The sequence below is a fragment of the Emydura macquarii genome, unplaced genomic scaffold (genome assembly GCF_026122565.2).
Source record: "Emydura macquarii macquarii isolate MOO-44397 ecotype Brisbane River unplaced genomic scaffold, CSIRO-AGI_Emac_v2 contig_6, whole genome shotgun sequence".
In the NCBI taxonomy this organism is placed as follows: Eukaryota; Metazoa; Chordata; order Testudines; family Chelidae; genus Emydura; species Emydura macquarii.
This window is the reverse complement of record NW_027130143.1, coordinates 726738-749517: the sequence shown is the minus strand read 5'-3', so window position 1 is coordinate 749517 and position 22780 is coordinate 726738. Positions and strand designations below refer to the sequence as shown.

The window sequence follows — 22780 nt, the reverse complement described above, 5'->3', positions numbered from 1 at the left end:
AGGACTGAGGTGAATTTGACTGGTCTGTAGTTCCCCACATCCTCCTCCTTCCCTTTTTCAAAGATGGGCACTGTATATTTGCCTTTTTCCAATCATCTGGGACTTCCCCCAGTCACCATGAATTTTCAGAGATAATGGCCAATGGCCATCAGCCAATTCCCTTGGATGCATTGCATCTGGCCCTATGCAGTGCTGCTTTTTTAAATAGTCCTGAACCTGTTCTTTCAGCACTGAGGGCTGCTCACTCTCTTCCCACTTTGTGCTGCCCAGTGCAGTAGTCTGGGAGCTGACCTTGTCTGTGAAGACAGAGGGGAAAAAAAGCATTGAGTACTTCAGCTTTTTCCACATCATCTGCCACTAGATTGCCTCCCCCATTCTGTAAGGGGACCACACCTTCCCTGACCTTCTTGTTGTTAACATACCTGTACAAACCCCTCTTGTTACCCTTCATGTCTCTTGCTAGCTGCAACTCCAATTATGCTTTAGCCTTCCTGATTTCATTCCTGCATGCTCGAGCAGTATTTTTATACTCCTTCCTACTTATCTGTACAAGCTTCCACTTCTTGTAAGTTTCCTTTTTGTGTTTAAACTCACCGAAGATTTCTCTGTTAAGCCAAGCTGGGCACCTGCCATATTTGCTGTTCTTTCTGCATATCAGGATGGTTTGTTCCTGTGCCCTCAATAAGGTTTCTTTAAAATACAGCCAGCTCTCTTGGATTCCTTTCCCCCTCATATTAGCCTCCCAGGGGATCCTGCCCATCAGTTCCCTGAGGGAGTCAAAGTCTGCTTTTCTGAAGTCCATGGTCCATATCCTGCTGTTCTCTTTTCTTCCTTTTGTCAGGATCCTGAACTCGACCATCTCATGGTCACTGCTGCCCAGGTTGCCACCCACTTCTACTTCCCCTACCAAATCTTCCCTGTTTGTGAGCAGCAGGTCAAGAGGAGCATGGCCCCAAGTTGGTTCCTCCAGCACTTGCACCAGGAAGTTGTCCCCAACACTCCAAAAACTTCCTGGATGGTCTGTGCACTATTTTATTGCTCTCCCCGCCGATGTCAGGGTGATTGATGTCCCCCATGAGAAGAAGGGCCTATGATCTGGAAACTTCCGTTAGTAGTAGTTTTGTGTCTTCTGAAAATTTTACCATGTCATTGTTTACCCCTTTTTCCATGTCACTTATGAATATGTTGAACAGCACTGGTCGCAGTACAACCCCGTGGGGGACACCGCTATTTACCTCTCTCCATTTGAAAACTGACCACTTATTCCTACCCCTTTTCTTATCTTTTAACCAGTTTCTGCTCCATGAGGACATTCCCTCTTATGCCATGACCTCTTACTTAGCTTAAGAGCCTTTGGTGAGGGACTTTGTCAATGGCTTTCTGAAAATCTAAGTACACTATATCCATTGGATCACCTTTGTCCACATGCTTGTTGACTCCCTCAAAGAATTAAAGTAGATTGGTGAGGCGTGATTTCCCTTTACTAAAATCATGTTGACTCTTCCCCAACAAATTGTGTTTATCTATGTGTCTGATAATTCTGTTCTTTACTATAGTTTCAACCAATTTGCCTAATGCTGAAGTTAGGCTAACCAGTCTGTAAGTGCCAGGATCACCTGTGGAGCCTTTTTTTAAAATTGGCATCACATTAGCTATCCTCCAGTCATCTACTACTTAAGCTGATTTAAATGATAGTTTCGTTCCACAATTATTAATTCTGCAATTTCGCATTTGAATTACTTCAGAACTCTTGAGTGGACACCATCTGGTCCTGGTTGTTATACGACCGTGCCTAGGGTAGCCAGCTGATAATGCCAGGGTCAGGGCAGGCTGCAAAAGGAGAGCAGATTCTCCCAATCGCTGGTGGGTGACACTGAAGCCCGGCTTCCCAACCAGCCCCGAACTGCTTCTGATTTCCCCTCACTTGTTATCATGAAGCCAGTCCACAATTGCCCACAGCCCCCTTTACAGCATTCCAGCTCCAGGCTCCAAATCAGCACCAGGTCCAGCAAAGAGACCAGTTACTTAAACTCTCTGCTGTTTGCTGAAAAGAGCCCCAAAGGGTCAGCCACAGCACCAGATCAATATAGGTTTGGATCTTACCCAAATATCACGCTGGCAGCCAATCCTTTAGTATCTAAATCTAAAGGTTTATTGTAAAAAGAAAGAAATAAACCATGAAAGGAATGTTAAAGGGTTAAAGGAAATCACAGATATACAAATGATTGAGTCCATTGGCATCAGGTTTCTGGAAGAAATGTGGAGTTGGAGGCTTGTATAGTTCTCTCTGGTTCACATCCAGTATCTGGATGGGTCTAAGTCCTTAGGTTCAACTGCAGGATGGATAAATCCAGAGGTAGGTGTGTCTGCAGCTGGACAGGATCATAGACAAAATGGATCCTGTGGTTTGATCTTATATACCCTCTGTCTTTTGGCCATGTGGCCTGTGAAACTTACAGGAGCTAAAATGGAGTCTAGAGTCACGTAAGCAGGTTCTGGTGACTCATTGGTGATGCTGGCTTCTCCCTAGGGGCCCCTTGCACCTGGGAATGCCTTAATGAGCCATTATGCAGGCCATTGTTCTGTGGCCATCCTATCTGGGGTGTTGCCCAGGCAGCACAATTTAAAACACAGATATCTCAAATACATCTATAACTTCCATTTCAAATATCACACATGAACATAAGTATTATTATCTTACTTAGCATATTATAACCTTCCGAACAGTACCTGACGTGGCATATCCCACATGGATTATTATGATTCTGCCATACTGAAATCACACAATATACTAAATGCCCCCCCTCACTCAAGCCAGTCTGCATGACACTGGCGATTTATTGCTGTTTAATTTATCAATTTGTTCCAAAACCTCCTCTAATGAAACCTTAATCTGAGATAGTTCCTAAGCTGGGGGGAGTGGTAGATACCCTGGAGGGTAGGGATAGGATACAGAGTGACCTAAACAAACTGGAGGATTGGGCCAAAAGAAATCTAATGAGGTTCAACAAGGACAAGTGCAGAGTCCTCCACTTAGGAAGGAAGAATCCCATGCACAGCTATAGACTGGGGACCGACGAGCTGGGCAGCAGCTCTGCAGAAAAGGACCTGGGGGTAACGGTGGATAAAAAGCTGGATATGAGTCAGCAGTGTGCCCTGGTTGTCAAGAAGGCTAATGGCATATTGGGCTGCATTAGGAGGGGCATTGCCAGCAGGTCTCGGGAAGTGATTATTCCCCTCTATTCGGCATTGGTGAGGCCGCATTTAGAATATTGTGTCCAGTTTTGGGCCCCCCACTACAAAAAGGATGTGGACAAGTTGGAGAGAGTCCAGCGGAGGGCAACAAAAATGATTAGGGGGCTGGAGCACAGGACTTATGAGGAGAGGCTGAGGGAACTGGGCTTGTTTAGTCTGCAAAAGAGAAGAGTGAGGGGGGATTTGATAGCGGCCTTTAACTACCTGAAAGGGGGTTCCAGGGAGGATGGGGCTAGGCTGTTCTCGGTGGTGGCAGATGACAGAACAAGGAGCAACAGTCTCAAGTTGCAGGGCGGGAGGTCTAAGTTGGACATTAGGAAAAAGTTTTTTACTAGGAGGGTGGTGAAGCATTGGAATGGGTTACCTAGGGAGGTGGTGGAATCTCCATCCTTAGAGGTTTTTAAGCTGAGGCTTGACAAAGCCCTGTTTGGGATGATATAGCTGAGGTTAGTCCTGCTTTGAGCAGGGGGTTGGACTAGATGACCTCCTGAGGTCCCTTCCAACTCTAATATTCTATGATTCTATGATTTGTCACTTAAAAAAATGTTTCAGATTTGGGAATCTCCCTCACATCCTCGGTTGTGAAGATCAAGTCAAAGAATTCATTTAGTTTCTCCACAATAGTCCTCAGTGCAAGAGGATATCATGACATCATCCGGAAGGAGGGTCCCAACTATGTGATAGTTTCCCTCTGTTCCAGTTTGATGTTCTCCTTCCCTGAAACTTTCAGCTGTCATACCAGAGGTGGGACTGTTCTACTGTGTCTCAGAAGTCTCATCTATGCATCTCTCTGTCTCCCTTAGCTCCTCCAATTCATCCACCCTAGTCTTCAAAGCCCGTATGCGATTTCTGAGGGTCGAATGCACACATGCACCACCTGCATTCTCCTTTTACTCCTGCAGCTCTTTCTTTTATTGTTTGTTTTTTATGGGGGGGAGGAAGGTGTTATTGTTTTTAGTTTATTGAATGTTAATGAAAGATATCTACCCCACTCCCCCCTCTAAACTCCCTCGCAAAACTCTCCCGTTAGCTGCCTCTATTCACTAGCTCCTCTGGTCACTTAGGAGTGGGCTTTTTAAACCGTGGTTCTCCCTGAGTATGAGTTGGTAGGGCTTGGGGATCAAAGCCTCGTTAAGAAGCTCTCAGCCTTATCTGGTAGGCCACTAGGATCAGCACATGGTCCCCCCAAAAAACAGACCACACAATCTACTTCTGTCAAGCATTAAGCACTGTGTTGCACTATATACTGAAACTGAGTAAAACCAGTATTTTGGAATCCCTTGGTAAATAATTTCTAGCATAGCCCAAATAATCATTATGATTTATTAACTCTAGGGTAGCTCCCACAGGACCCTATTAGGACTGGGGTCCTGTTGTTCTGGGTGCTATACATATGAGCTAGTAGTTTCTGCCCCAAAGAACATGCAATCTAAAGAAAAGATGTAACAAATGAGTGTGATAAACACTAAGAGAGATGGGGGAAAGAAAGAATGAGGTTAACAGCACTGATGTCACTGGTTAGCTGCATGCACAACTTGATGCTTTTCAATACTTTGAAAGTTTTAAATAAATAAATGTCAGCTCACCTCTGCTGATGTTCAAGCTGCCATTGTTAGTTGGTGCATTTCTTGTGCACATCACAGCAGAGTTGGGTCCTGAGGAGGGCTTTGAAGAAGGCTAGTTTTCAAGGAAAAATATATTTTCATAATTATCATTTACAAAAAAAAAAGTCTCCATCATCAAAGCTGATGGAGAGGAAAACATGCTAATGGATAATATTTTCAGCATCAAAGCCAGTAAAAAATGTGTTCTCCCTTTTTGCTAGAGAACAATGTGCATGTGAACAACTTTTACACACAAGAATATTGTGTGTGTTAAGTTCTTTTACATTCAAAGAAAACGTTACACAGGGATCCCTTTGGACCAGGAATATTTTGGACCTATTGTCCTTTTCACAGGAAAAATATGCATTCCATTTGGTTGGAGAGGGGAGATTTTCCGGGAGAATTGATTCCTGAAAATGCTGAACTTCAACACAATAATATGTGTCCCAGTTCTTCTCTTGTTGCATGCTGCCACCTGTCTCCTGGGATAATCAAGAGCAGGGTCCCTGCACTACATCCCTTCCCTTCTGAGCAAGTTCATGGGATGCCTCTCAAATCCTCAAAGGAAACTACACACCTTAGAATCTCAGCAGACCCAGTCCATATGGTACTTCTAAGTTGTTTTGGGGCATGACCCATTATAAACTGAGGGCTTTTTATCATATGTGAAATTATGTCCATAAAGGCCGTCACCTGTGTCTTGGCTGGGTTGGCGTGAAGCTGGTTCTTACTGTAATAACTCGAGAGGTTGCTCAGTGCACATGTCAGTCTGTTCTCAACAATGGCAAAGTCCTTCTCCTATGATGTGATGTGAAGATCATCAGCTTATATAAAGCTCCTCATATTGCTCTGTATATTCTGGTCATTGGTATATATGTTGAAGAGGATTGGTGCTAACAGAATGCCGTGTGAGAGGCCATTTCATTGCTGTCTCCAGTGATTCCGTTTCTTCTACAGTTCTGCATAAAAAGTCTGTACTCCTGAAGAAATTGGATGAGCTGCACAAGGTGGTAGTTGTGTGTCACATCATAGACTTTGGCAAACAAGTTTTGGCGACTGACTGGATCGTGTGCCGCTGATACTCAAAACTACTCAAGACAGTTACGTGCAAAGCAGACTGCGAAGAGTTACAAAGGGATCTCACAAAACATGGTGACTGGGCAACAAAATGGCAGGTGAAATTCAGTGTTGATAAACACAAAGTAAAGTACTTTGGAAAACATAAACCCAACTATACATATAAAATGATGGGATCAAAATTAGCTGTTACCACTCAAGAAGGAGATCTTGGAATCATTGTGGATAGTTCTCTGAAAACATCCACTCAATGTGCAGCGACAATAAAAAAAACTAACAGAATGTTGGGAATCATTAGGAAAGGGATAGATAAGAAGACTGAAAATAGCATATTGCCTCTTTGTAATTCCATGGTGCACCCACATCTTGAATACTGTATGCAAATCTGGTCATCCCATCTCAAAAATGATATATTGGAATTAGAAAAGGTACAGAAAAGGGCAACTAAAATGGAAAAGAGTTATGTAAAAGCTTCCATATGAGGAGATATTAATAAGACTGGGACTTTTCATCTTGGAAAAAAGATGACTAAGGGGGGATATAATAGAAGTCTATAAAATCATGACTGGTGTGGAGAAAGTAAATAAGGAAGTGTTATTTACTCCTCCTCATAACGCAAGAACTAGGGTTACCAAATTAAATTAAAAGGCAGTAGGTTTAAAACAAACAAAGTATTTCTTCACACAGCGCACAGTCAATCTGTGGAATTCCTTGCCAGAGGATGTTGTGAAGGCCAAGACTATAATGGGGTTCAAAAAAGAACTGGATAAGTTCATGGAGGATAGGTCCATCACTGGCTATTAGCCAGGATGTGCAAGGATTGCTGTTTGCCAGAAGCTGAGAATGAGTGACAGGATGGATCACTTGATGACTACCTGTCCTATTCATTCCCTCTGAAGCACCTGGCATTGGCCACTGTCGGAAGACAGGATACTGGGCTAGATGGACCATTGGTCTGACCCAATATGGCCATTCTTATGATAGATCTAGGAACACAGCACCTGTTATCATCCCTCCCTCAAATCCATATTCTATATGTTGGGTGATATTTAATATTTGGGCAATACAGGACTTGCCTGGTCTAAATCCAGTTTGTTCTGGTATTAGATGCTGTGTGATATGAAGTGAGAGGCAATAGAGAACGAGAAGAACCAGCTTTGTGCCAAGCTGACCAAGACACAGGTGATGGCCTTTCACCTATGACCTCAAAAGTCAAGAGGAAACTAAACTTCACCTGGGATGGAATCCCACTGGCTAATCATCTGAACCCTGTGTACCTGGAGGTGACATTGGGCTGGACGCTTTTCTTCAAGGCATATGTAGAGAAGATGAAAGGGAAAGTTAGCACCTGTAACAACATCCTCTGAAAGTTGGTCACCTCAAAGTGGGGAGCCAATCTAGTTACTTTGCAAACCGCTGCTATCACTTTGTGCTACTTCAAAGCAGAGTATGCATGTCGTGTGGAAACGAGCCATCCATGCTAAGAAATTAGACGCCATTCTAAATAACACTTGGTGTGGAATAACAGGATGTCTGCAGCCAACGCCAAAGGATAGCTTGTACATACTGGCTGGCATTGCAACACCTGCTGGCAGGAGGAAGGTATCAAGCCAAAGGGAAAGATCATGGCAGATGGAAGATCCAAGGCATCCATTACATGGTCACATGGGAGTTATAAAACTCCTTACATCGCCAAAGAGTTTTATAACCAGTGTTGTGCCTTTGGATATGATAGCTGGCAAGGCATGACGAGGGTTATGGAATGAAGGTCTACATGCAGTTGATCCACTGAAATAGATCTGGAACCCCAGGAAGACCTTCCTGGAGGGGCCACTATAGACTGGTCAATGTGGCATCTGCGCATGCAAACTGGCAGATCAAAGACTAATATGATCAAATGGGGCTACTCTAAAGACACGAATATATGCGAGTGCGGTGAGATGCAGACTATCGAGCCTCTGCTCTTTCGCCGACTCTTTGGGGCGATCTATATGAAGGAGAACCTCCCTGCAGTGACAGAAAGAGCCATTGTACATGGTTCTCAAAAACATCTAGTTTGTGACAAGGACATGAGAAAGTGATGCCCAGAAATCTTTATGGATTGAAAATAATTCGGTACATATAGTTTTATGCACATAATACTTCATGCAGTGAAAATATTCTAGCACATAAAAACTTACGCAAAGAAATACTTAAAAAGAAAAGATTAACTAGCTGGTGAATTTGTAGGCCCAATTATCACAATTGTAAGCTCAACTGTAAAATGTGAGTGAAAGTTCACAAAATGTCACACTAATCTATAACAACAAATGTTGATGGGGAAAAAGTATAAAAGGGAGACAGAAAAAACTGTTAGTACAAACAAAAAAGGCCTACTGATATAACTCAAAGCCTGTGTTAAGATCATGCCTGCTAAACCAGAAAAGTGTGAGACTGAACATTAATGAACCAAAATTGGTGTATTGGAAATTAGATGTAATTGGTGAACAAAATAATGAGGGGATAGGCTATTCTGCCCATCGCTCCCTTTTGGTGTCCTTAGAAGAAAAGACTTTTGGGCAAATCAAAATCAAGAAGAGACAAGACTGCCTAACTAACAGATGAGAGAACAAGAAGGAGCAAGCGTCACTATCATGGCTGCCACTCCCACCATCTTCTGGGACCCTGGGATCCACTGTGACATTGTTGGGCTGTTGTCATCCTTACCCTGAAAGATGTTGTGATCAGACATGGCCAGAGAGAGGGATCCAGATGACATTGCAACCGTCACAGGCTCTGGCTGAATTCTGAAAATGACTGTCTTCCCTCCCCTTCCTCCCCAATCCGTCCCTCACAATGTGTATTGCCCGCTCAGGAAGAGGCAAGAGAAGGACCTGCAGTTCCCCTCTATGCCTGAGAGTTTCGAAGTGGTCAGGGACCTTCTTCTTTGAGTGCTTGCTCATGTTGATTCCAAGTAGGGGTGTGTGTGTGTGTGTGTGTGTGTGTGTGTGTGTGTGTGTGTGTTTGGGGGAGGGCGGGGGGGTTGGTGTGTGTGTGTGCGCGTGCTGGAAGGTTTTTCCCCTAGTAGTACCCGTAGGGTTGGCTGTGGTACCCTCTTGAGTCATGCCTCCATGGCGCCATATATAGGGCCCTGCTGACCCTTGGCCTCTTCAGTTCCTTCTTATCGCCTATGACAGTCGGTTGCTGGAACTTTGCTCTTGCTTTGCAAGTCTAGCCATTGTTCTCCTAGGAGTACCTGTAAAATAGGTGTAAATAGTTGTTAATTAGTTAGTATAGACTTAGCGTAGGATAGTTACCACTTATCGGTTTAAAAGTTCCCCTTCCCCACTGGGGACGGGGCATGCCTGGCTTCAAGTCCTGTGAGTCCTGTAGGAAGCCTATGCCTAGAGATGACCCTCACTCTTTCTGCTTGAAGTGTTTAGGGGAGTCTCATCAGTGGGATCACTGCAAAATTTGTAGGAGTTTCCGACCAAATACTCCAAAGGAAAGGAGTTGGAGGCTAAAGTTCCTATTAATGGAGTCAGTCCTGCACCATATGGAGCACAGCCTGGTGGATCAGAGGCTTTCCACCTCTGCCTCAGTGTGAAGTGCGCTGGCATCGCTGAGGGAGATGGCACCAAAACAAGAACCCACGTTGAGAGACGACCAGCACCAGCATACCTCCCTGGCACTGCAGGGCTCAATGCGCAAAGAGGCGTGGCACCATTCCCACTCCCTGAAAAAGACGGGCAGGGTCGCTTGCCAGTGCCAAGTACATCGACCCAGAAGGGCTCGAACAAGGTGCGACCCATGTTGGGCCACCTAAGCCCCAAACCTTCAGCGGCCGCACCATTGACTCCAGCCCAGCGGAGCGGTTCATTGAGTCCAGGCCCAATGGAGTCCCCACAGGGAGACAGACAAGTGGAGGAATTGCAGCTACCCTCGACACCTGAAACGTTTGAAGTGGTGAGGGAGCTCATCGAGGACAGAGCCCCTCCGCTCCCACCGAGATGGCAATTGGAACCGGCACTGAAAAAGGCCATGGTGCCAACGAAGGGCAAACCTGCCATGATGACGCGGTCGTGTTTTCCACAGTGCCGCTCTCCAGCACCATGCCTCCGTGGTCACTGGGAAGCGAGTGGTTCTCCTCTAACCTATTCTTCGAGGAGGAGCTGGCACCGCCTTAGCAGGTACCAGAGGGCAGAGGCAGTGCACCCACATTCGATGCCATGTCTGCCTCATTGGCAGATGTCTGCCTAGTGTCTGTTTTGGACTCCGTGGGCTTACCATCAGGCCCAATGTTCCCAGTCTGGCAGGTCATATTCTCTTGCCTCGGACTTCAGGCCCCAACCATCCCACTCTGCTTGTAGCCTGCCACATGGCACTGGGGAGGGCTCTGACCATGGTACTGAGGTTGAGGATCCAGCCCTTCTGGTGCTGAGGGTCAGGAGACATCCACAGCTCCTTTCAAGTCATCCTTCTCTTCATCTCCTAATGAAGCTGTGGTAGGAGCAGTCTCTGCACAGATACCAGAAGACAGCAGGGTGCATCAGAGCTTCTTTGCAAGGTGGCCCAGAATATGGAGAGGCAGAGGAAGTTGTGGAAGGAGCAGATCCGATGGTGGACATCTTTGGCTCAGACGGCCCCTCCAGAGTGGCTTTACTGCTAATTAAGACCATTAGAAAGACCATGAAGTCTCTGTGACAAACACCTGCCTCTCTACCTCCTACTGCAAAGAAAGTAGAGAGAAAGTACTTTATGCCTTTGATGAACCACGAGCATTTTTACAGCCACCCTCCTCCAGGGTCCTGCATGGTGGCTGCTGCCGCCAACAAGCGTGAGAGGCAAGGTCATCAGGGCACCACGCTGAAGGCTAAGGATGCCAAGCAATTGGAGCTCTTTGGGAGGAAAGTGTACTCCACCAGGAGGCTCCAACTTCAAATTGCAAACCAACAGGCCATCCTCAGCAGGTATGCCTTCAATGCCTGGCAGTCTTTTTCTTAGCACTCAGGCATAGCTGTTTGTGTTTTCTGAGGTGTAACCGGCCAAAGCAGGCAATAGATACATATACACTGCTGATCCTGCTCCCACTTAGAAGTAAGAATACCAGAAAACCTCTATTGGCATTAGTGGGAGCAGAACTGGGTCCGTAATTCCCAGTAATGGCAGATGGAGTGGGGGCATTGTCTTTTGGTGCTCCCTGGCAGGGCCTGTAGCTCTTCCCCAGCCTGCCCAAGTGGGTTCTCTAGGAGGAAGCCCTGCTGAATCAGATAGCAGCCTTGGGGATTCATATCCAGTCATGATTGTTGTCTCAGCGAGGTGTTGAGGTTTTGGACCTACTTAGGTACAGACGAACTTGTATAGGCTCAGCATCTTAAAGAGGAGTAGGGTTATGCCTAGAGTGAAAGTAAATGGGGTCATGCTGATCAGAGGCCAGGGCACGGTGCTCTAGGGGAACCTCAGGGTTTCTCCTTTTGGTTTGTATATTTTGTGTTTGGAGTGGCCTATTTGTGAAATAAAATGGCAAGCGTTGGCGATATGGCAGCTCAGATGCTAAAAGAGCCCCCTAGCTACTATAATATTTTGGCCTTGTTCTAGTTTTTTAATCAAAATCTAAAATTAACAAGGCACACATTAAATGGATTAAAAACTGGTTAACTGGCAGGTCTCAAAATGTAATTGTAAATGAGGAATCATCATAGAGTGGATGTGTTTCTAGAAGGGTCCTGCAAGGATAGATTCTGATCCCTATGGTATTCAACATTTGTATCAATGACTTGTAAGAAAACAAGCTCATTAATAAAGTTTGCAGATGACACAAAGATGGGGGAATGGTAAATAATGAAGCGATCAGGTTACTCATATGGCGTGAGAGCTGAAGCACTTGGTAAGCTGGGTGTACGCAAACATTACGGGTATTTCTACACTGCAATTAAAAACCCGCAGCTGGCCCATGCTAGCTGACTTGTGCTTGTGGAGCTTGGGTTGTGGAGCTGTTTAATTTCGGAGTAGACATTCTGGGACCCTCCCACCTCGCAGGGTCCTAAAATCTGGGCTTGGGCTGGAGTCCAGGTTCAAAGTCTACACAGCAATTAAAAAGCCCCTTAGCCTGAGACCCGTGAACCCGAGCCAGCTGGCACGGGCCAGTTGTAGTTCTTAATTGCAGTGTAGACATATCCCATGCACTTTAACATGGCTAAATGTAAATTCATACCTCTAGGAACAAAGAATGCAGGTCATACTTACAGGATGGAGAATTCTATCCTGGAACTCTGAAAGGAGACGTAGGGCATTGGTGGATAATCAACTGGAGAAGAGCTCCCAGTGTGATGCTGTGGCCTGAAGGGCTACTGCAGTCATTGGATACATAAAAAGGGGAATCCTGAGTAGGAATAGTGAGGATATATTACCTCTGCACTTGGCGTCGATATGACCACTACTGAAATAGTATGTCTAGTTCTGATGTGCACAGTTTAGGAAAGGGGTTGATAAACTGGAGAGGGTTCAGAGAAGAGCCAAGAGAATGATTTACGGATTGGAGAACATGTCTTATAATGACAGACTTAAGGAGCTCAGTCTATTTAACTTAACTAAGAGAAGGTTGAGGGGTGACTTGGTTACAGTCTGTAAGTACCTACATGGGGGACAAATGTTTGACAATGGGTTCTTCAATCTGGCATGAAAAGGTCTAATGATCCCATGGCCAGAGGATGAAGCTAGACAAATTGAGCCTGTAAATATGGTGTAGTTTTTTTTAACAGCAAGGGTAATTAACCATTGGCACAACTTACCAACTGTTGTGGAAATTTTTAAATCAAGGTTGCAAGTTTTTCCTAAAAGATCTACTTTAGTTCAAACAGGAATTACTTTGGGGAAGTCCCATGGCCTGTGTTTTGCAGGAGGTCAGACTAGAAGATCACAGTGGTCCCATCTGGCCATAGAATCTATGAATCCATATAGTATCTGTGGATGCTGATTGTCAAGTTCTGATTTGGCCTTTTCATGAGGTCTTATTCATGCACCAATTCCCACTGGTATATAACTGGGACTTCATCACCGAAAACAAAATACCCCATATGCACATTGTGTTAAATATCTTAAAGCAGTAGGAGAGAGAATCTATTTCCCCCCTTTATCCTATGTTATCCCTTTTACCACAATGGAATTGGTAGGTATCCCCTACCTTGCAATATTACAGCCAACCTGTAACTACCCTTAACTCCTGCTTCATCCTCCCCTTTCCAGCCCTTCTCTTCGACCTTCTGCTGCCCTGGACTCCCACCCCCACCAAAATGTGGGTTTTTGGGTCCAGAGACTTATGATAACTTTTAAGTCAGCTCCTACTTCAGCTTCCTACTGTCAAGGGATCTTCAAACAGTGCAGCTGCTGCTGACTGCAACTGGTCTGGAAGAGAAAGTGAATTTGCCCTTTGCTATCTCCCTGGAGGAGCAGGGGATATAAAGCATCATGCAGAGCTTGTATGAGGGAATATGGCTGAACTCAAAGGGACACAGCTCATTAAAAGGGAAAACGATGCAATCAAATACGAGATACTGTCTGGAGGAAGGGATGAGTGTGGGGCACTTCTGCCTAATCTCAGAGGAGAGAGATCTTTCATTATGATTCTCAGACTTTTCTCTTCTCTTTCTTGGGTGGGCGGGTGCTCCAGAATGCCCCCTGACAATGGCAGCCCAGCTGGAGCACAGTGCCGAGGTGATTAAAGCATTGAAGAATGGAGGAGCTCATCTGGATTTCAGGACTCGGGAGGGAATGACAGCTCTTCATAAGGCCATCCGGTGCCGGAACCACGTTGCCCTAATGGTGAGTCCTTGGGAAAGGGAGATTCGGGGGAGCCACCTGCTCTGAGAGGGTCGGACTGGGAGGGGGAGATCTGGTGCACTCCTGTCCTTTTCACTTCCCTACTACTTCCAAGCTGTGTGCTGCCCTCTCCTTAGATTACCCTGCTGGTCTGCCTTTGTGTGTGGTCTGTGTAGAACGTAAGCTCTCTGAGGCCAGGACTTAGTCTTCATACCTCTCTGGAACACACAGTGCACAGCTGTTTATAACTAACCATAGACTGGCTAAGAGAGCTCTGGGAATGGAGTGAGTCCTACACACCACGAGAGCAGGAAATAGTCCCTTCCCCTGCAGGTTTTTGTGCTGAGCTGTCCCTGATCTTGAACTTTGTAACATTCAAACCCCAGAGCAAGCCCCTGAATCTTGTACTCTTCCTGCAGACACTCTTAGACCTGGGTGCCTCCCCGGATTACAAGGACAGCCGAGGACTAACTCCTTTGTATCACAGTGCTATGGTTGGAGGGGACCCCTATTGCTGTGAGCTTCTGCTTCATGACTATGCCAAGGTTGGCTGTATAGATGAGAATGGCTGGCAAGAAATCCACCAGGTGAGTCTAGAAGAGCAGCATGATGGTCGCCACTTTAGATGAGAGCCTGATATGTTGTGGTTGTCCATGTAAATGTATTCTTCACATAGGCTGTGGTTTAAGCATCTCCAAACGAAATGCATTTTTGTTGTCAGTAGATGGGGTTGTGTCCAAATGAGAGTTCTCCCTATACCCACCCCCATGCATTTCACGTAGAGGGCAGCCAGGACACTTACCGCTAGCATGAGAAACAAGGAGCTTTGTACTGCGTTAGTCAGTATAGAGATGCCTCCATCCTGGGTTCTTCATTGCAGCTCTTTGAAGTTGCCCCTTGTGACTCTGTCTAGAATCACAGTAACGCCAGAGTTAGAAGGCAGAAATTACTCAATAAGCCTAGAGATTCTGCCTTCCTTCAGCCTCATTCCCCCTCTGTATCTCAGGGCTTGTCTTCACTAGGGAATTACATGGAGTCCTGTTACTAACATGATGTTGACCGTAGCTTTGTAATCAGCATAGATAGAGTTTACCCATGATCCACTGACGCAACATTGAGCACCCTGGCTACACGGTCATGGTCAGTTTTTTGTTCAGTAACCGAACTATTCAGGGACATGTTCTAACTCGATGTAATTTTCTAGTAAAGATAAGACCACAGGTGGATGGGTCACACTTTGGCTGCAGGGTGAGAGGCAGTTGTTAAGGTCTGAAAGGTGTTTGAGAACAGGATAGCTATGATCTGCTTGGTCCGGCATGTTGTGTACCCTGCCATGTGGCTGTATTCACAGGCCATTTTTAGATTCCTTCCAAATCTATATGAATGGATCCAAAACCTTCTTGTTCATCCCTATCGTCTTTCTCTTTTTTCTGTTTCATTATTTCTCCGTTTCTTTCTGAGCAGGCATGTCGCTATGGCCATGTGCAGCACCTGGAGCATCTTCTCTTCTATGGAGCCGATATGACTTCACAGAATGCCTCAGGAAACACTGCGCTCCATATCTGCGCTCTCTATAATCAGGTGAGGAGAGAAGCATGCAGCACATGGGCATGAGAACAGGGGACACAGGGTCGTAGTCACCAGGGCAGGGGGTATGCAGACCAACAGGGAGGAGACATGGGGATAGAGAATACACAGGCTTGGATATATCTTCTTCTTGTTGTTCCTAAAACTAGAGCTGGAAAAAAGCCATTGGGTCCAATCTAGTTCTGTGTCCTTGGCCAATACAGAATTGAGCAGTTTGTACACATGTTGTCCAGTCTAATTTTACATTTCCCAAGTGACAGATCTCACAGCCCTCTCATGGGGATGTGATTCCACTGTCCAATGCATACCATTGGCAGGAAATGTTTCCTGAGATTCTGTCTGACTTTTTCTGTCCTTTATTTCTTCCCATTGCTCCCAGTAAAACTCCTCTTATACCAAGCCAATGGTGAAAGTGCTGCAGGAGTAGAAGCCACCATCATAACGCAGGAAGGGCTAGTTCCTCTCTAGATAGCTCTGGTGTCGCCACATCTGGAATATTATGTTCAGTTTAGGGGCCCTGAATACCAGAGAGATATGATAAACTAGAGAAAATCTATCAACTAGCAACTGAAGTGCTCAAGGGATTGGCGGGACTGCATTCTGTGGGGAGATGATACAGAGTTTTAATCTTGTAGTTTGCCAAAAACATAAATTTGCTGCCATCCAAAGCCATCCAAATGTAAACATCATGGAGAGAGAGGAATCCTTGAATGCACCACAAGGAGGTGTAATTGGTTGACACTAAAGAAGGGTAATTAAGGGTGGGTGTCAGGAAAAGTTCCTACCAGTGAGATCTGTTGGAATGTTGGGTGGTCCCCAAAGGAAGGGAGTTGAGTCCAGCCCCACCACTAACAATGCAGGGAACACCCTGCAATCTGGAGTCTTGCAGGGATCAGCTAGAAATAGGGGGTTTCCAGTGATGGTTTCTATCGGCATCCGAGAGGAGACTGTTTGGCTGTTGTTTCCTGCCCATCAGCATCATTGCATATTACTGGGTGTCTGCTCCTCTTCATTAGCTGGCCGAGTGCATGGCTATAGGGAGCCAAAGACAGGAGACAAGGAATCGGTTGCCTTCATTACACAGCAGCTTCTTTCAAATATTCAGATGCTGAGAGACTTCACGGGGGGAAGAGCCTGATGTATTGCGAGTAATCTCACTGGCTCTAGCTGGTGCTCCGTGGCAGGTTGTGGTTGAATGATGCATGTCAGGACACAGGGCAGGAGCCTGTGCTGAGCAGGAGTCTGAGTATATATTGCATCTGGCCCCTCCCCTTCACCACCAGCTGGAGCTGCTTTTGAGGGACTCTTCCCAGGCAGCCAGGACTCGGCAGCCAGGCCAGGTGCACACGCGTTCAGCCTCCCAAGTGGTGGCTCCTTTGTGATTTCGTGTTTTAATTTTTAAATGGCGTTACTAGTAGATCTTACATGTTGAGGGGTCCAGGTGGGGGACAAGTAACATGTTCTATTTTTCTTCGCGTGCTTGCTCATGTCCATGCCAATGTCGGTGTGTGTTTGTGCTGCGTGTACTGTCGATGGAAGCTTTTTTCCTAATGGAATGTGCCAGTCGGCTCTGGTGCCCCCTGGAGTGGTGCCCTCATGGCGCAGTATATAGGGAACTGCTGCCCCGCTGCCCCCTCGGTTTCTTTTTTCCATCAGTGACAGTCACTGGAACTCTGTTTTTCTCTTGCTCTGCATGTGATATGCCTCAGTGGCTGTGCTTGTAATGAGATGTAAATAGTTAGCTAATAGAGAGTAAATAGTTAAGTAAATTGAGCTTAGATTAGTTTAAGTGTTTAAGATTCCCGCCCTGTGGGACTAGTCTACCCATGGCACCATGATACGTCTCGATCCCAGGGCTTCAAACAGTGTGCGACTTGCCTGAAGAAAATACCAGTAAGCCACCTGCATGACAGCTGCCTGAAATGCCTGGGAGAGGGTGCCAGATTTGTAAGACCTTCAGGCCCAGGACCAAAAAAGACGGTGACTGTAGTCTAAAAATCCTCCTAAAGGAGGCTGCGCTTCGCCATGCATCGGAGCAACAATCAGACATGACACCGAGCACTTCCTTGGTTAGGAGCGCCCTGGCCTCAGTCAGAGACCCACAGAGGAGTCGGCTATCCCTGGCACCTAAAACTGCCCAGCACCGTGACACTTCCCCTGCAGAAAGTTGGCACCCTGGGCCTGGCACCATTTCCCATCACGGGTGCCAAAGGAGTCGAAGAAATCTGACCGGGGATGCTCCACAACAAGGACGAACGTGGAGAGAAAGATCTGTAATGGACCGCTGTAAGATGGCTCAGTCAGCTGGTACTGTAGACTCCAACCCCGCTAAATCTGGTGTGCCTGGACTCCCTGCTGAGGGTGAGCCAGGAAGGAGATTGGGCCCTGGCAGCACCATCTAGGCCAGAGGCAGATGAGTCAGCGAGGAGTCTCTTGACCCTCCTGCCACCTACATCTCTTTCAAGCCATGGCCCACAAGGGACATCTCCGGCACAAGAGGCCGCCTCACCGAGAGGTACCTTGACCTTGGGCAAGCCAGCGATGATGACGAGGCACCTACCCCCATCTAGCCCGCTCTCACGAGCCTCGACACCATGGCAACAAATGAGGGTATGGCACAGGTCGCCATTGCGGCACCGCTCGCAGTCTCGACACCGCTTCAGGTCCCAGTACTGCTCGCAATCTTGGTACCGCTCGCTGTCTCGGCACTCTTACGCTGCACCAAGGGGCACGGTGCCTCCCTGGTTGCCCAGAAGTGACTCCTCTGACTCGGAATCCGAGGCAGTAATATATGGGTCACGATGGAGCAGGCCAGAGATGCACGGTGACCATCCCAGGGACCTGCCCCACCAGCATGACCCCCCCACACAGTGGCAAATGCCTCCTCAGTGGTCAATGTGGACACTGTGGGCAACTCAGGCCTTTCAAGGCTCCCACACAGGTCGCTCGTATTCGGCGTCCTCTGAGGTCAGAACAACCCCTCCTTCCCTGTCAGAGAGGGGCTCAGTGCTAGGGGCAGAGGTGACGGAGGTCTGTGGTACCTGCCACCACTGGAGGAGGTCCAGAACCCTGGGGCAATCCTGGCCACCTCGTTTCCTCTCTGGATGAAGCCATTGCTGGTACATCCATAGCTCCAGTGCAGGATGATTACAAAGCCCACCAAGAGCTCTTAAAGAGAATGAACCAAAACCTCAACCTGTAGGTGAAGGAGATTGATGACTCTGTCTTGGCCTTGGTGGACATACTGACATCCCCCAGTTCAACAAGGGTGGCTGTGCCCCTCAATGAGGCCATCTTGAAGCCAATAAAGGCCTTGTGGCAAACTCCTTTATCCCTTCAGTCCACAGTGAAGCAGGTCGAGAGGAAGTACTTCATACCCCCGAAAAGGTACGAGTATTTGTACACACACCCTCCCCCAGGATCCCTGGTCATGGCCACAGCCAATGACCGAGCGAGGCAAGGGCAGCAGGGTCTGTCACCAAAGGCTAAGGAAGCCAGGAAATTGGGCCTGCTGGGAAGGAAGGTGTATTCCTGACTCCAATCATCAGGCCTGCCCTATGAAATACAGCTGAAAGCACAGGACCACCTGTTCAAGGGATCTCCTTCTTCTCCAACCAGACGGATGAGTGCCTTCATAGTCTGAAATACTCTCACGCCACCCTAAAATTTCTGGGCCTCCATATGCTGGCTTCATCCCAAAGGCACTTTAAGCCCATCTTTGGGCCATTTCTAACCGCCACAACAGGCAGGATTTCAGGCAGTGACAAAACAAGGGCTTTAGGAGGCGTCTCCCTCATCACTCCTGGCCGGCCCTCACGGCTACAGCCACAAGACAATCTTCGGGCCCTAGGCAGAACGTTTGAAGGTGCGATCAGGGGTGACACTCCAGTCCAGAACTTGGCTTTTACTCTGACTTTGGAAACCATTTATCTCACTTTTACCGGGCATGGGTCATCACCACCTCGAATTGCTGGGTGCTCCATACAGTAGAAGTGGGATACATCCTTCAATTCTTGTCTGCCCCTCCTCCTCCCCTTCCCTCCCCACACTTCTTCAGGGACCTTTCTCATGAGAGACTTCTAACTCAGGAGGTGCAGTCCCTCCTAAGTGTGGGAGCGGTGAAGGAGGTCCCTACGGAGCTAAGAGGCAAGGGAGCAGGGTCTCAAGGAAACAAGAGCCTTGTCTTCCCTGCTACAGTTCCCGCTGGGGATGCTCTCCGAGGTACTGGAAGTGTAGTGAAAACTTCATCCTACAGCCCGTGCTTTGGATCCAGGCCCCTGCTGGCACATGAAGGCCAGTGGGAAGGTAATGGGCCTCTGGCTTGTGGAGATGGCTAATGCTTCTGTTAGAGAAGCCAGGCTGCACATTTCCTCGAAGGAAGCAATAGTGCAGCCTTTACTTGAAGTCAGCGCTCGACACTGACAATCTAGTTAATTATCGACAGGGATCCCATCTCCCCTTTGTGTGTAAGGCTGTGGAAAAGGTGTGGGAAGACAGCTCTCTTGGTGTCTAGATACCTTTGACCCTTGTCAATCTGGGTATTGACCTGGCTGTGGCAGAGACTGCTCTGGTCACATCAGTCCTGGGAATAGCTAACGATCAGGTGTCCATGCTGGTATTATATGTCAGGTGCTTTCAGTACTACTGATCACAAAGTGTTGCTGACATGCCTGCTGACTCCAGAAATGGGTCTTCGAGGGCTTCATTCTGTGATCTCAGAGATCTCAGCAGGTATTTGTGGGCAACTGCTCCTCCATCAAAAGAGCTCTTCAGTGTAGGGTGCTGCAGGAGGCAGTTTTGGCACCCCTTCTGTCCAGCATGTGTGGGCCACAAGGAGGGTTAGTAGGAAGCATCGGGTGTTATCAGTACGCGGATACCTCCGTCTCATCCAGCCTGAACAACGCCCATTCCTCAGCAGGAGAGAACAAGCCTTGCACCATATGGTCAGAGAGCCTGCTTCTGCTGAGAGCACACAGCCCTGGGGGCCGGCGAGCAGCCTGCATCAGGGAAGATCGTTGCAATGCTATCTTGCCTTGCTAGTTGCAAAGTGTGTGTCACCCATAGCTCTCGCTGTCCCAGCTGCTTTGCGGAGAACGTTACTGTGATCCCAGAGTGCAGCGCTGAATGAGCAAAGGTGTGGCAGGAGGGAGGGGGTGAGGGGCAGGGCTTGTGGGGTACAGTAAGTTCTTCTTCGAGTGCTTGCTCGTGTCCATTTCCAGTGAGGTGCGTGTGTGCCACATGCATCGGTGATGGACATTTTCCCTTAGTGGTACCTGTAGGGCTGCTGCAGTGGTGCGCACGTGCCGCATATAGGCGCTGCTGGCTCCCCCTCCCGCTCAGTTCCTTCCTACCGCCGGTGACGGAGCTGGAATGTCTCTTGCTCTCATAAGGCTTTTCCCAGCTAGTGTTTTTTTTGTTTTTTTTTCTTTCTTTAGTTCGTTGTAGAGTTTGATGTAGATAGCGACCCAGGGGTGGGGCATGCCCCATTCCCCAGGGCTTAAACCCTGTGCTTTGCGTAGGATGCCAAAGAGCCACCCTCATCAGAGCTTCCCAAAGTGTCTCAGGCAGGCTCACGTCCATGAGAGGTGTAAACTTTGTAAAAGTTTTTGCCCACGGAGTAAAAAGGACCGTGACATTCAATTCAAGGCCACGCCAAAGCAGTCGGTACTCACACTGGGGTCGGAGCCCGGCAGATCGGACTTGGTGCCGAGCACGGCAGTCTCAGCACGCAGTTCTCCTCTGGCACCTTCTTCTTCCTGGAGCCCATCACCATCTCCGGTGCTGAAGAAGAGGCCGAAAAAGTCATGTGCCAAGTTGGGGCGCTCGCCGGCTGAGAAGACAAAGAAGAGTGTTGAAGACCAGGCAAGACCCTCGTCGGGCCGCCAATTCCCACAGCCCCTGACGGATCCCTCGCTGTTGCAAGCTTTGACCGTGGTACCAGGCCCGCCACCGACTCCAGGTAGCAGTAAAGGGCCATGCCACCTGGCAGTGCCTTTGACTCTGGAGGCTTTTCAGGCGATGAAAGACCTCCTGACAATGCCCATACCAGTGACACTGCAGGAGAGCAGACCTCCACATCGGGACTCAGCACCAATGCCAGTGGGCAGCCTATCAAGGGTTAACCTGCAGCCGAGATCTGCACGGCAGTCCCCGTCTCCCAGGCACCATTCGCCAGTGCATGGATGGTCTCCTGACACAAGGCCCACTCTCCAGAGCTGCACAACGAGAGGTCAGGCACCCACTGTTAGTCTCCAGATGTCTGGCACCGGTCGGCAGAGCAACGGCACCATTCCCCAGAATGCCGCTGTTCTCCAGGCTCCCGGTGCAGGCCCCAGGAACCCCGTCACTGCTATCCTAGTCCTTATAAAAAGGCTAAGGACAAGAGCCGGTCCTGGGGTGCCCCATGCTCAGACTCTCAACACCGATCCCTGGTGCCGAGAGAATCTCAGCTGGTCATTGGACAGCGGCTCCTCAACCTCAGAGAGTGAGGACATAGTCCGTCAGTCAAGACAGACCTCGGCCCCAGCTCCCAGCTTCCCTACCATGTCACCAATAGGGGGCATGGCCTCAAAGACAGTGGACTGGTCTATGGCAATACTGGAACCCATGGGGGTTCCCCCCTGGAGTCCCACAGTCCTACTTGGTGGCAGGAACCTTGGTACTGAGGACTTCCATCCCTCAGAGTATGGCACCGCATTTGGATGTGGAGTCGGACTAAGAGAGGTAGCCCAGATCAAGCCCGGGAGGGGCTACCCTGACCAGAGATAATGAACCTATTCCACCGCAACTACCAGCCTCTTCCTCATCGTCACCGGAGGAGGCAGTAGCGGGCCCCTCCACAGTGGCCCCATTGGATGATTTAGGTCCCATCAGGATCTGTTAAAAAGGGTGGCATCCAACCTGGGACTCAAGATAGAGGAGCTGAATGAGCCTGCAGATGAGCTCTTTGAGATCCTGGCGTCGGCAGCCCACTCCAGAGTGGCCCTTCCTGTATGTGAAGGAGTGGTGAAACTCACCAAGGCGCTGTGGCAAACCCCGGCCTCCTTGCCCCCCACATCAAAAAGAGCGGAAAGGAAGAATTACATACGGCTAAAGGGTTTGACTACTTGTACATCCACCCCTCTCTGGGATCGCTGGTAGTCACGGTGGCCAATGAGAGGGACAGGCAGGGCCAAGTGAGCTCCACCCCAAAAAATAAAGAGGCAAAAAAGCTGGACTTGTTTGGGCCCAAAGTTTATTCTACTATGAGCCTATAAATGCACTTATCTAACCAACAAGCACTGTTGGGTAGATACCATTTTAATATCTGGCAGTCGCTAGAGAAATTCGCGGACTCCCTATCACAGGCTTCCAGGCAGGAATTCAAGGCCATTCTGGAGGAGGGGAGGACAGGGCATCCCTGCAGGCAGCCTCTGTTGCACCAGATTCTGCAGCCAAGATCATGGCATTGATGGTATTTA

The 22780-nt window shown here is 48.0% G+C and overlaps 1 protein-coding gene across 2 annotated transcripts in view; it reads left to right on the top strand.

The window, feature by feature from the left end:
• Positions 1-22780, top strand: part of SHANK3 (SH3 and multiple ankyrin repeat domains 3) — a 663543-nt gene that overhangs the window by 164973 nt on the left and 475790 nt on the right. For both annotated transcript variants that reach the window (XM_067548257.1, XM_067547515.1), the window contains exons 7-9: positions 13585-13736; positions 14153-14320; positions 15198-15314. In XM_067548257.1, coding sequence (XP_067404358.1) covers positions 13585-13736; positions 14153-14320; positions 15198-15314 — 437 coding nt within the window. The remainder of the gene's footprint in view (positions 1-13584; positions 13737-14152; positions 14321-15197; positions 15315-22780) is intronic.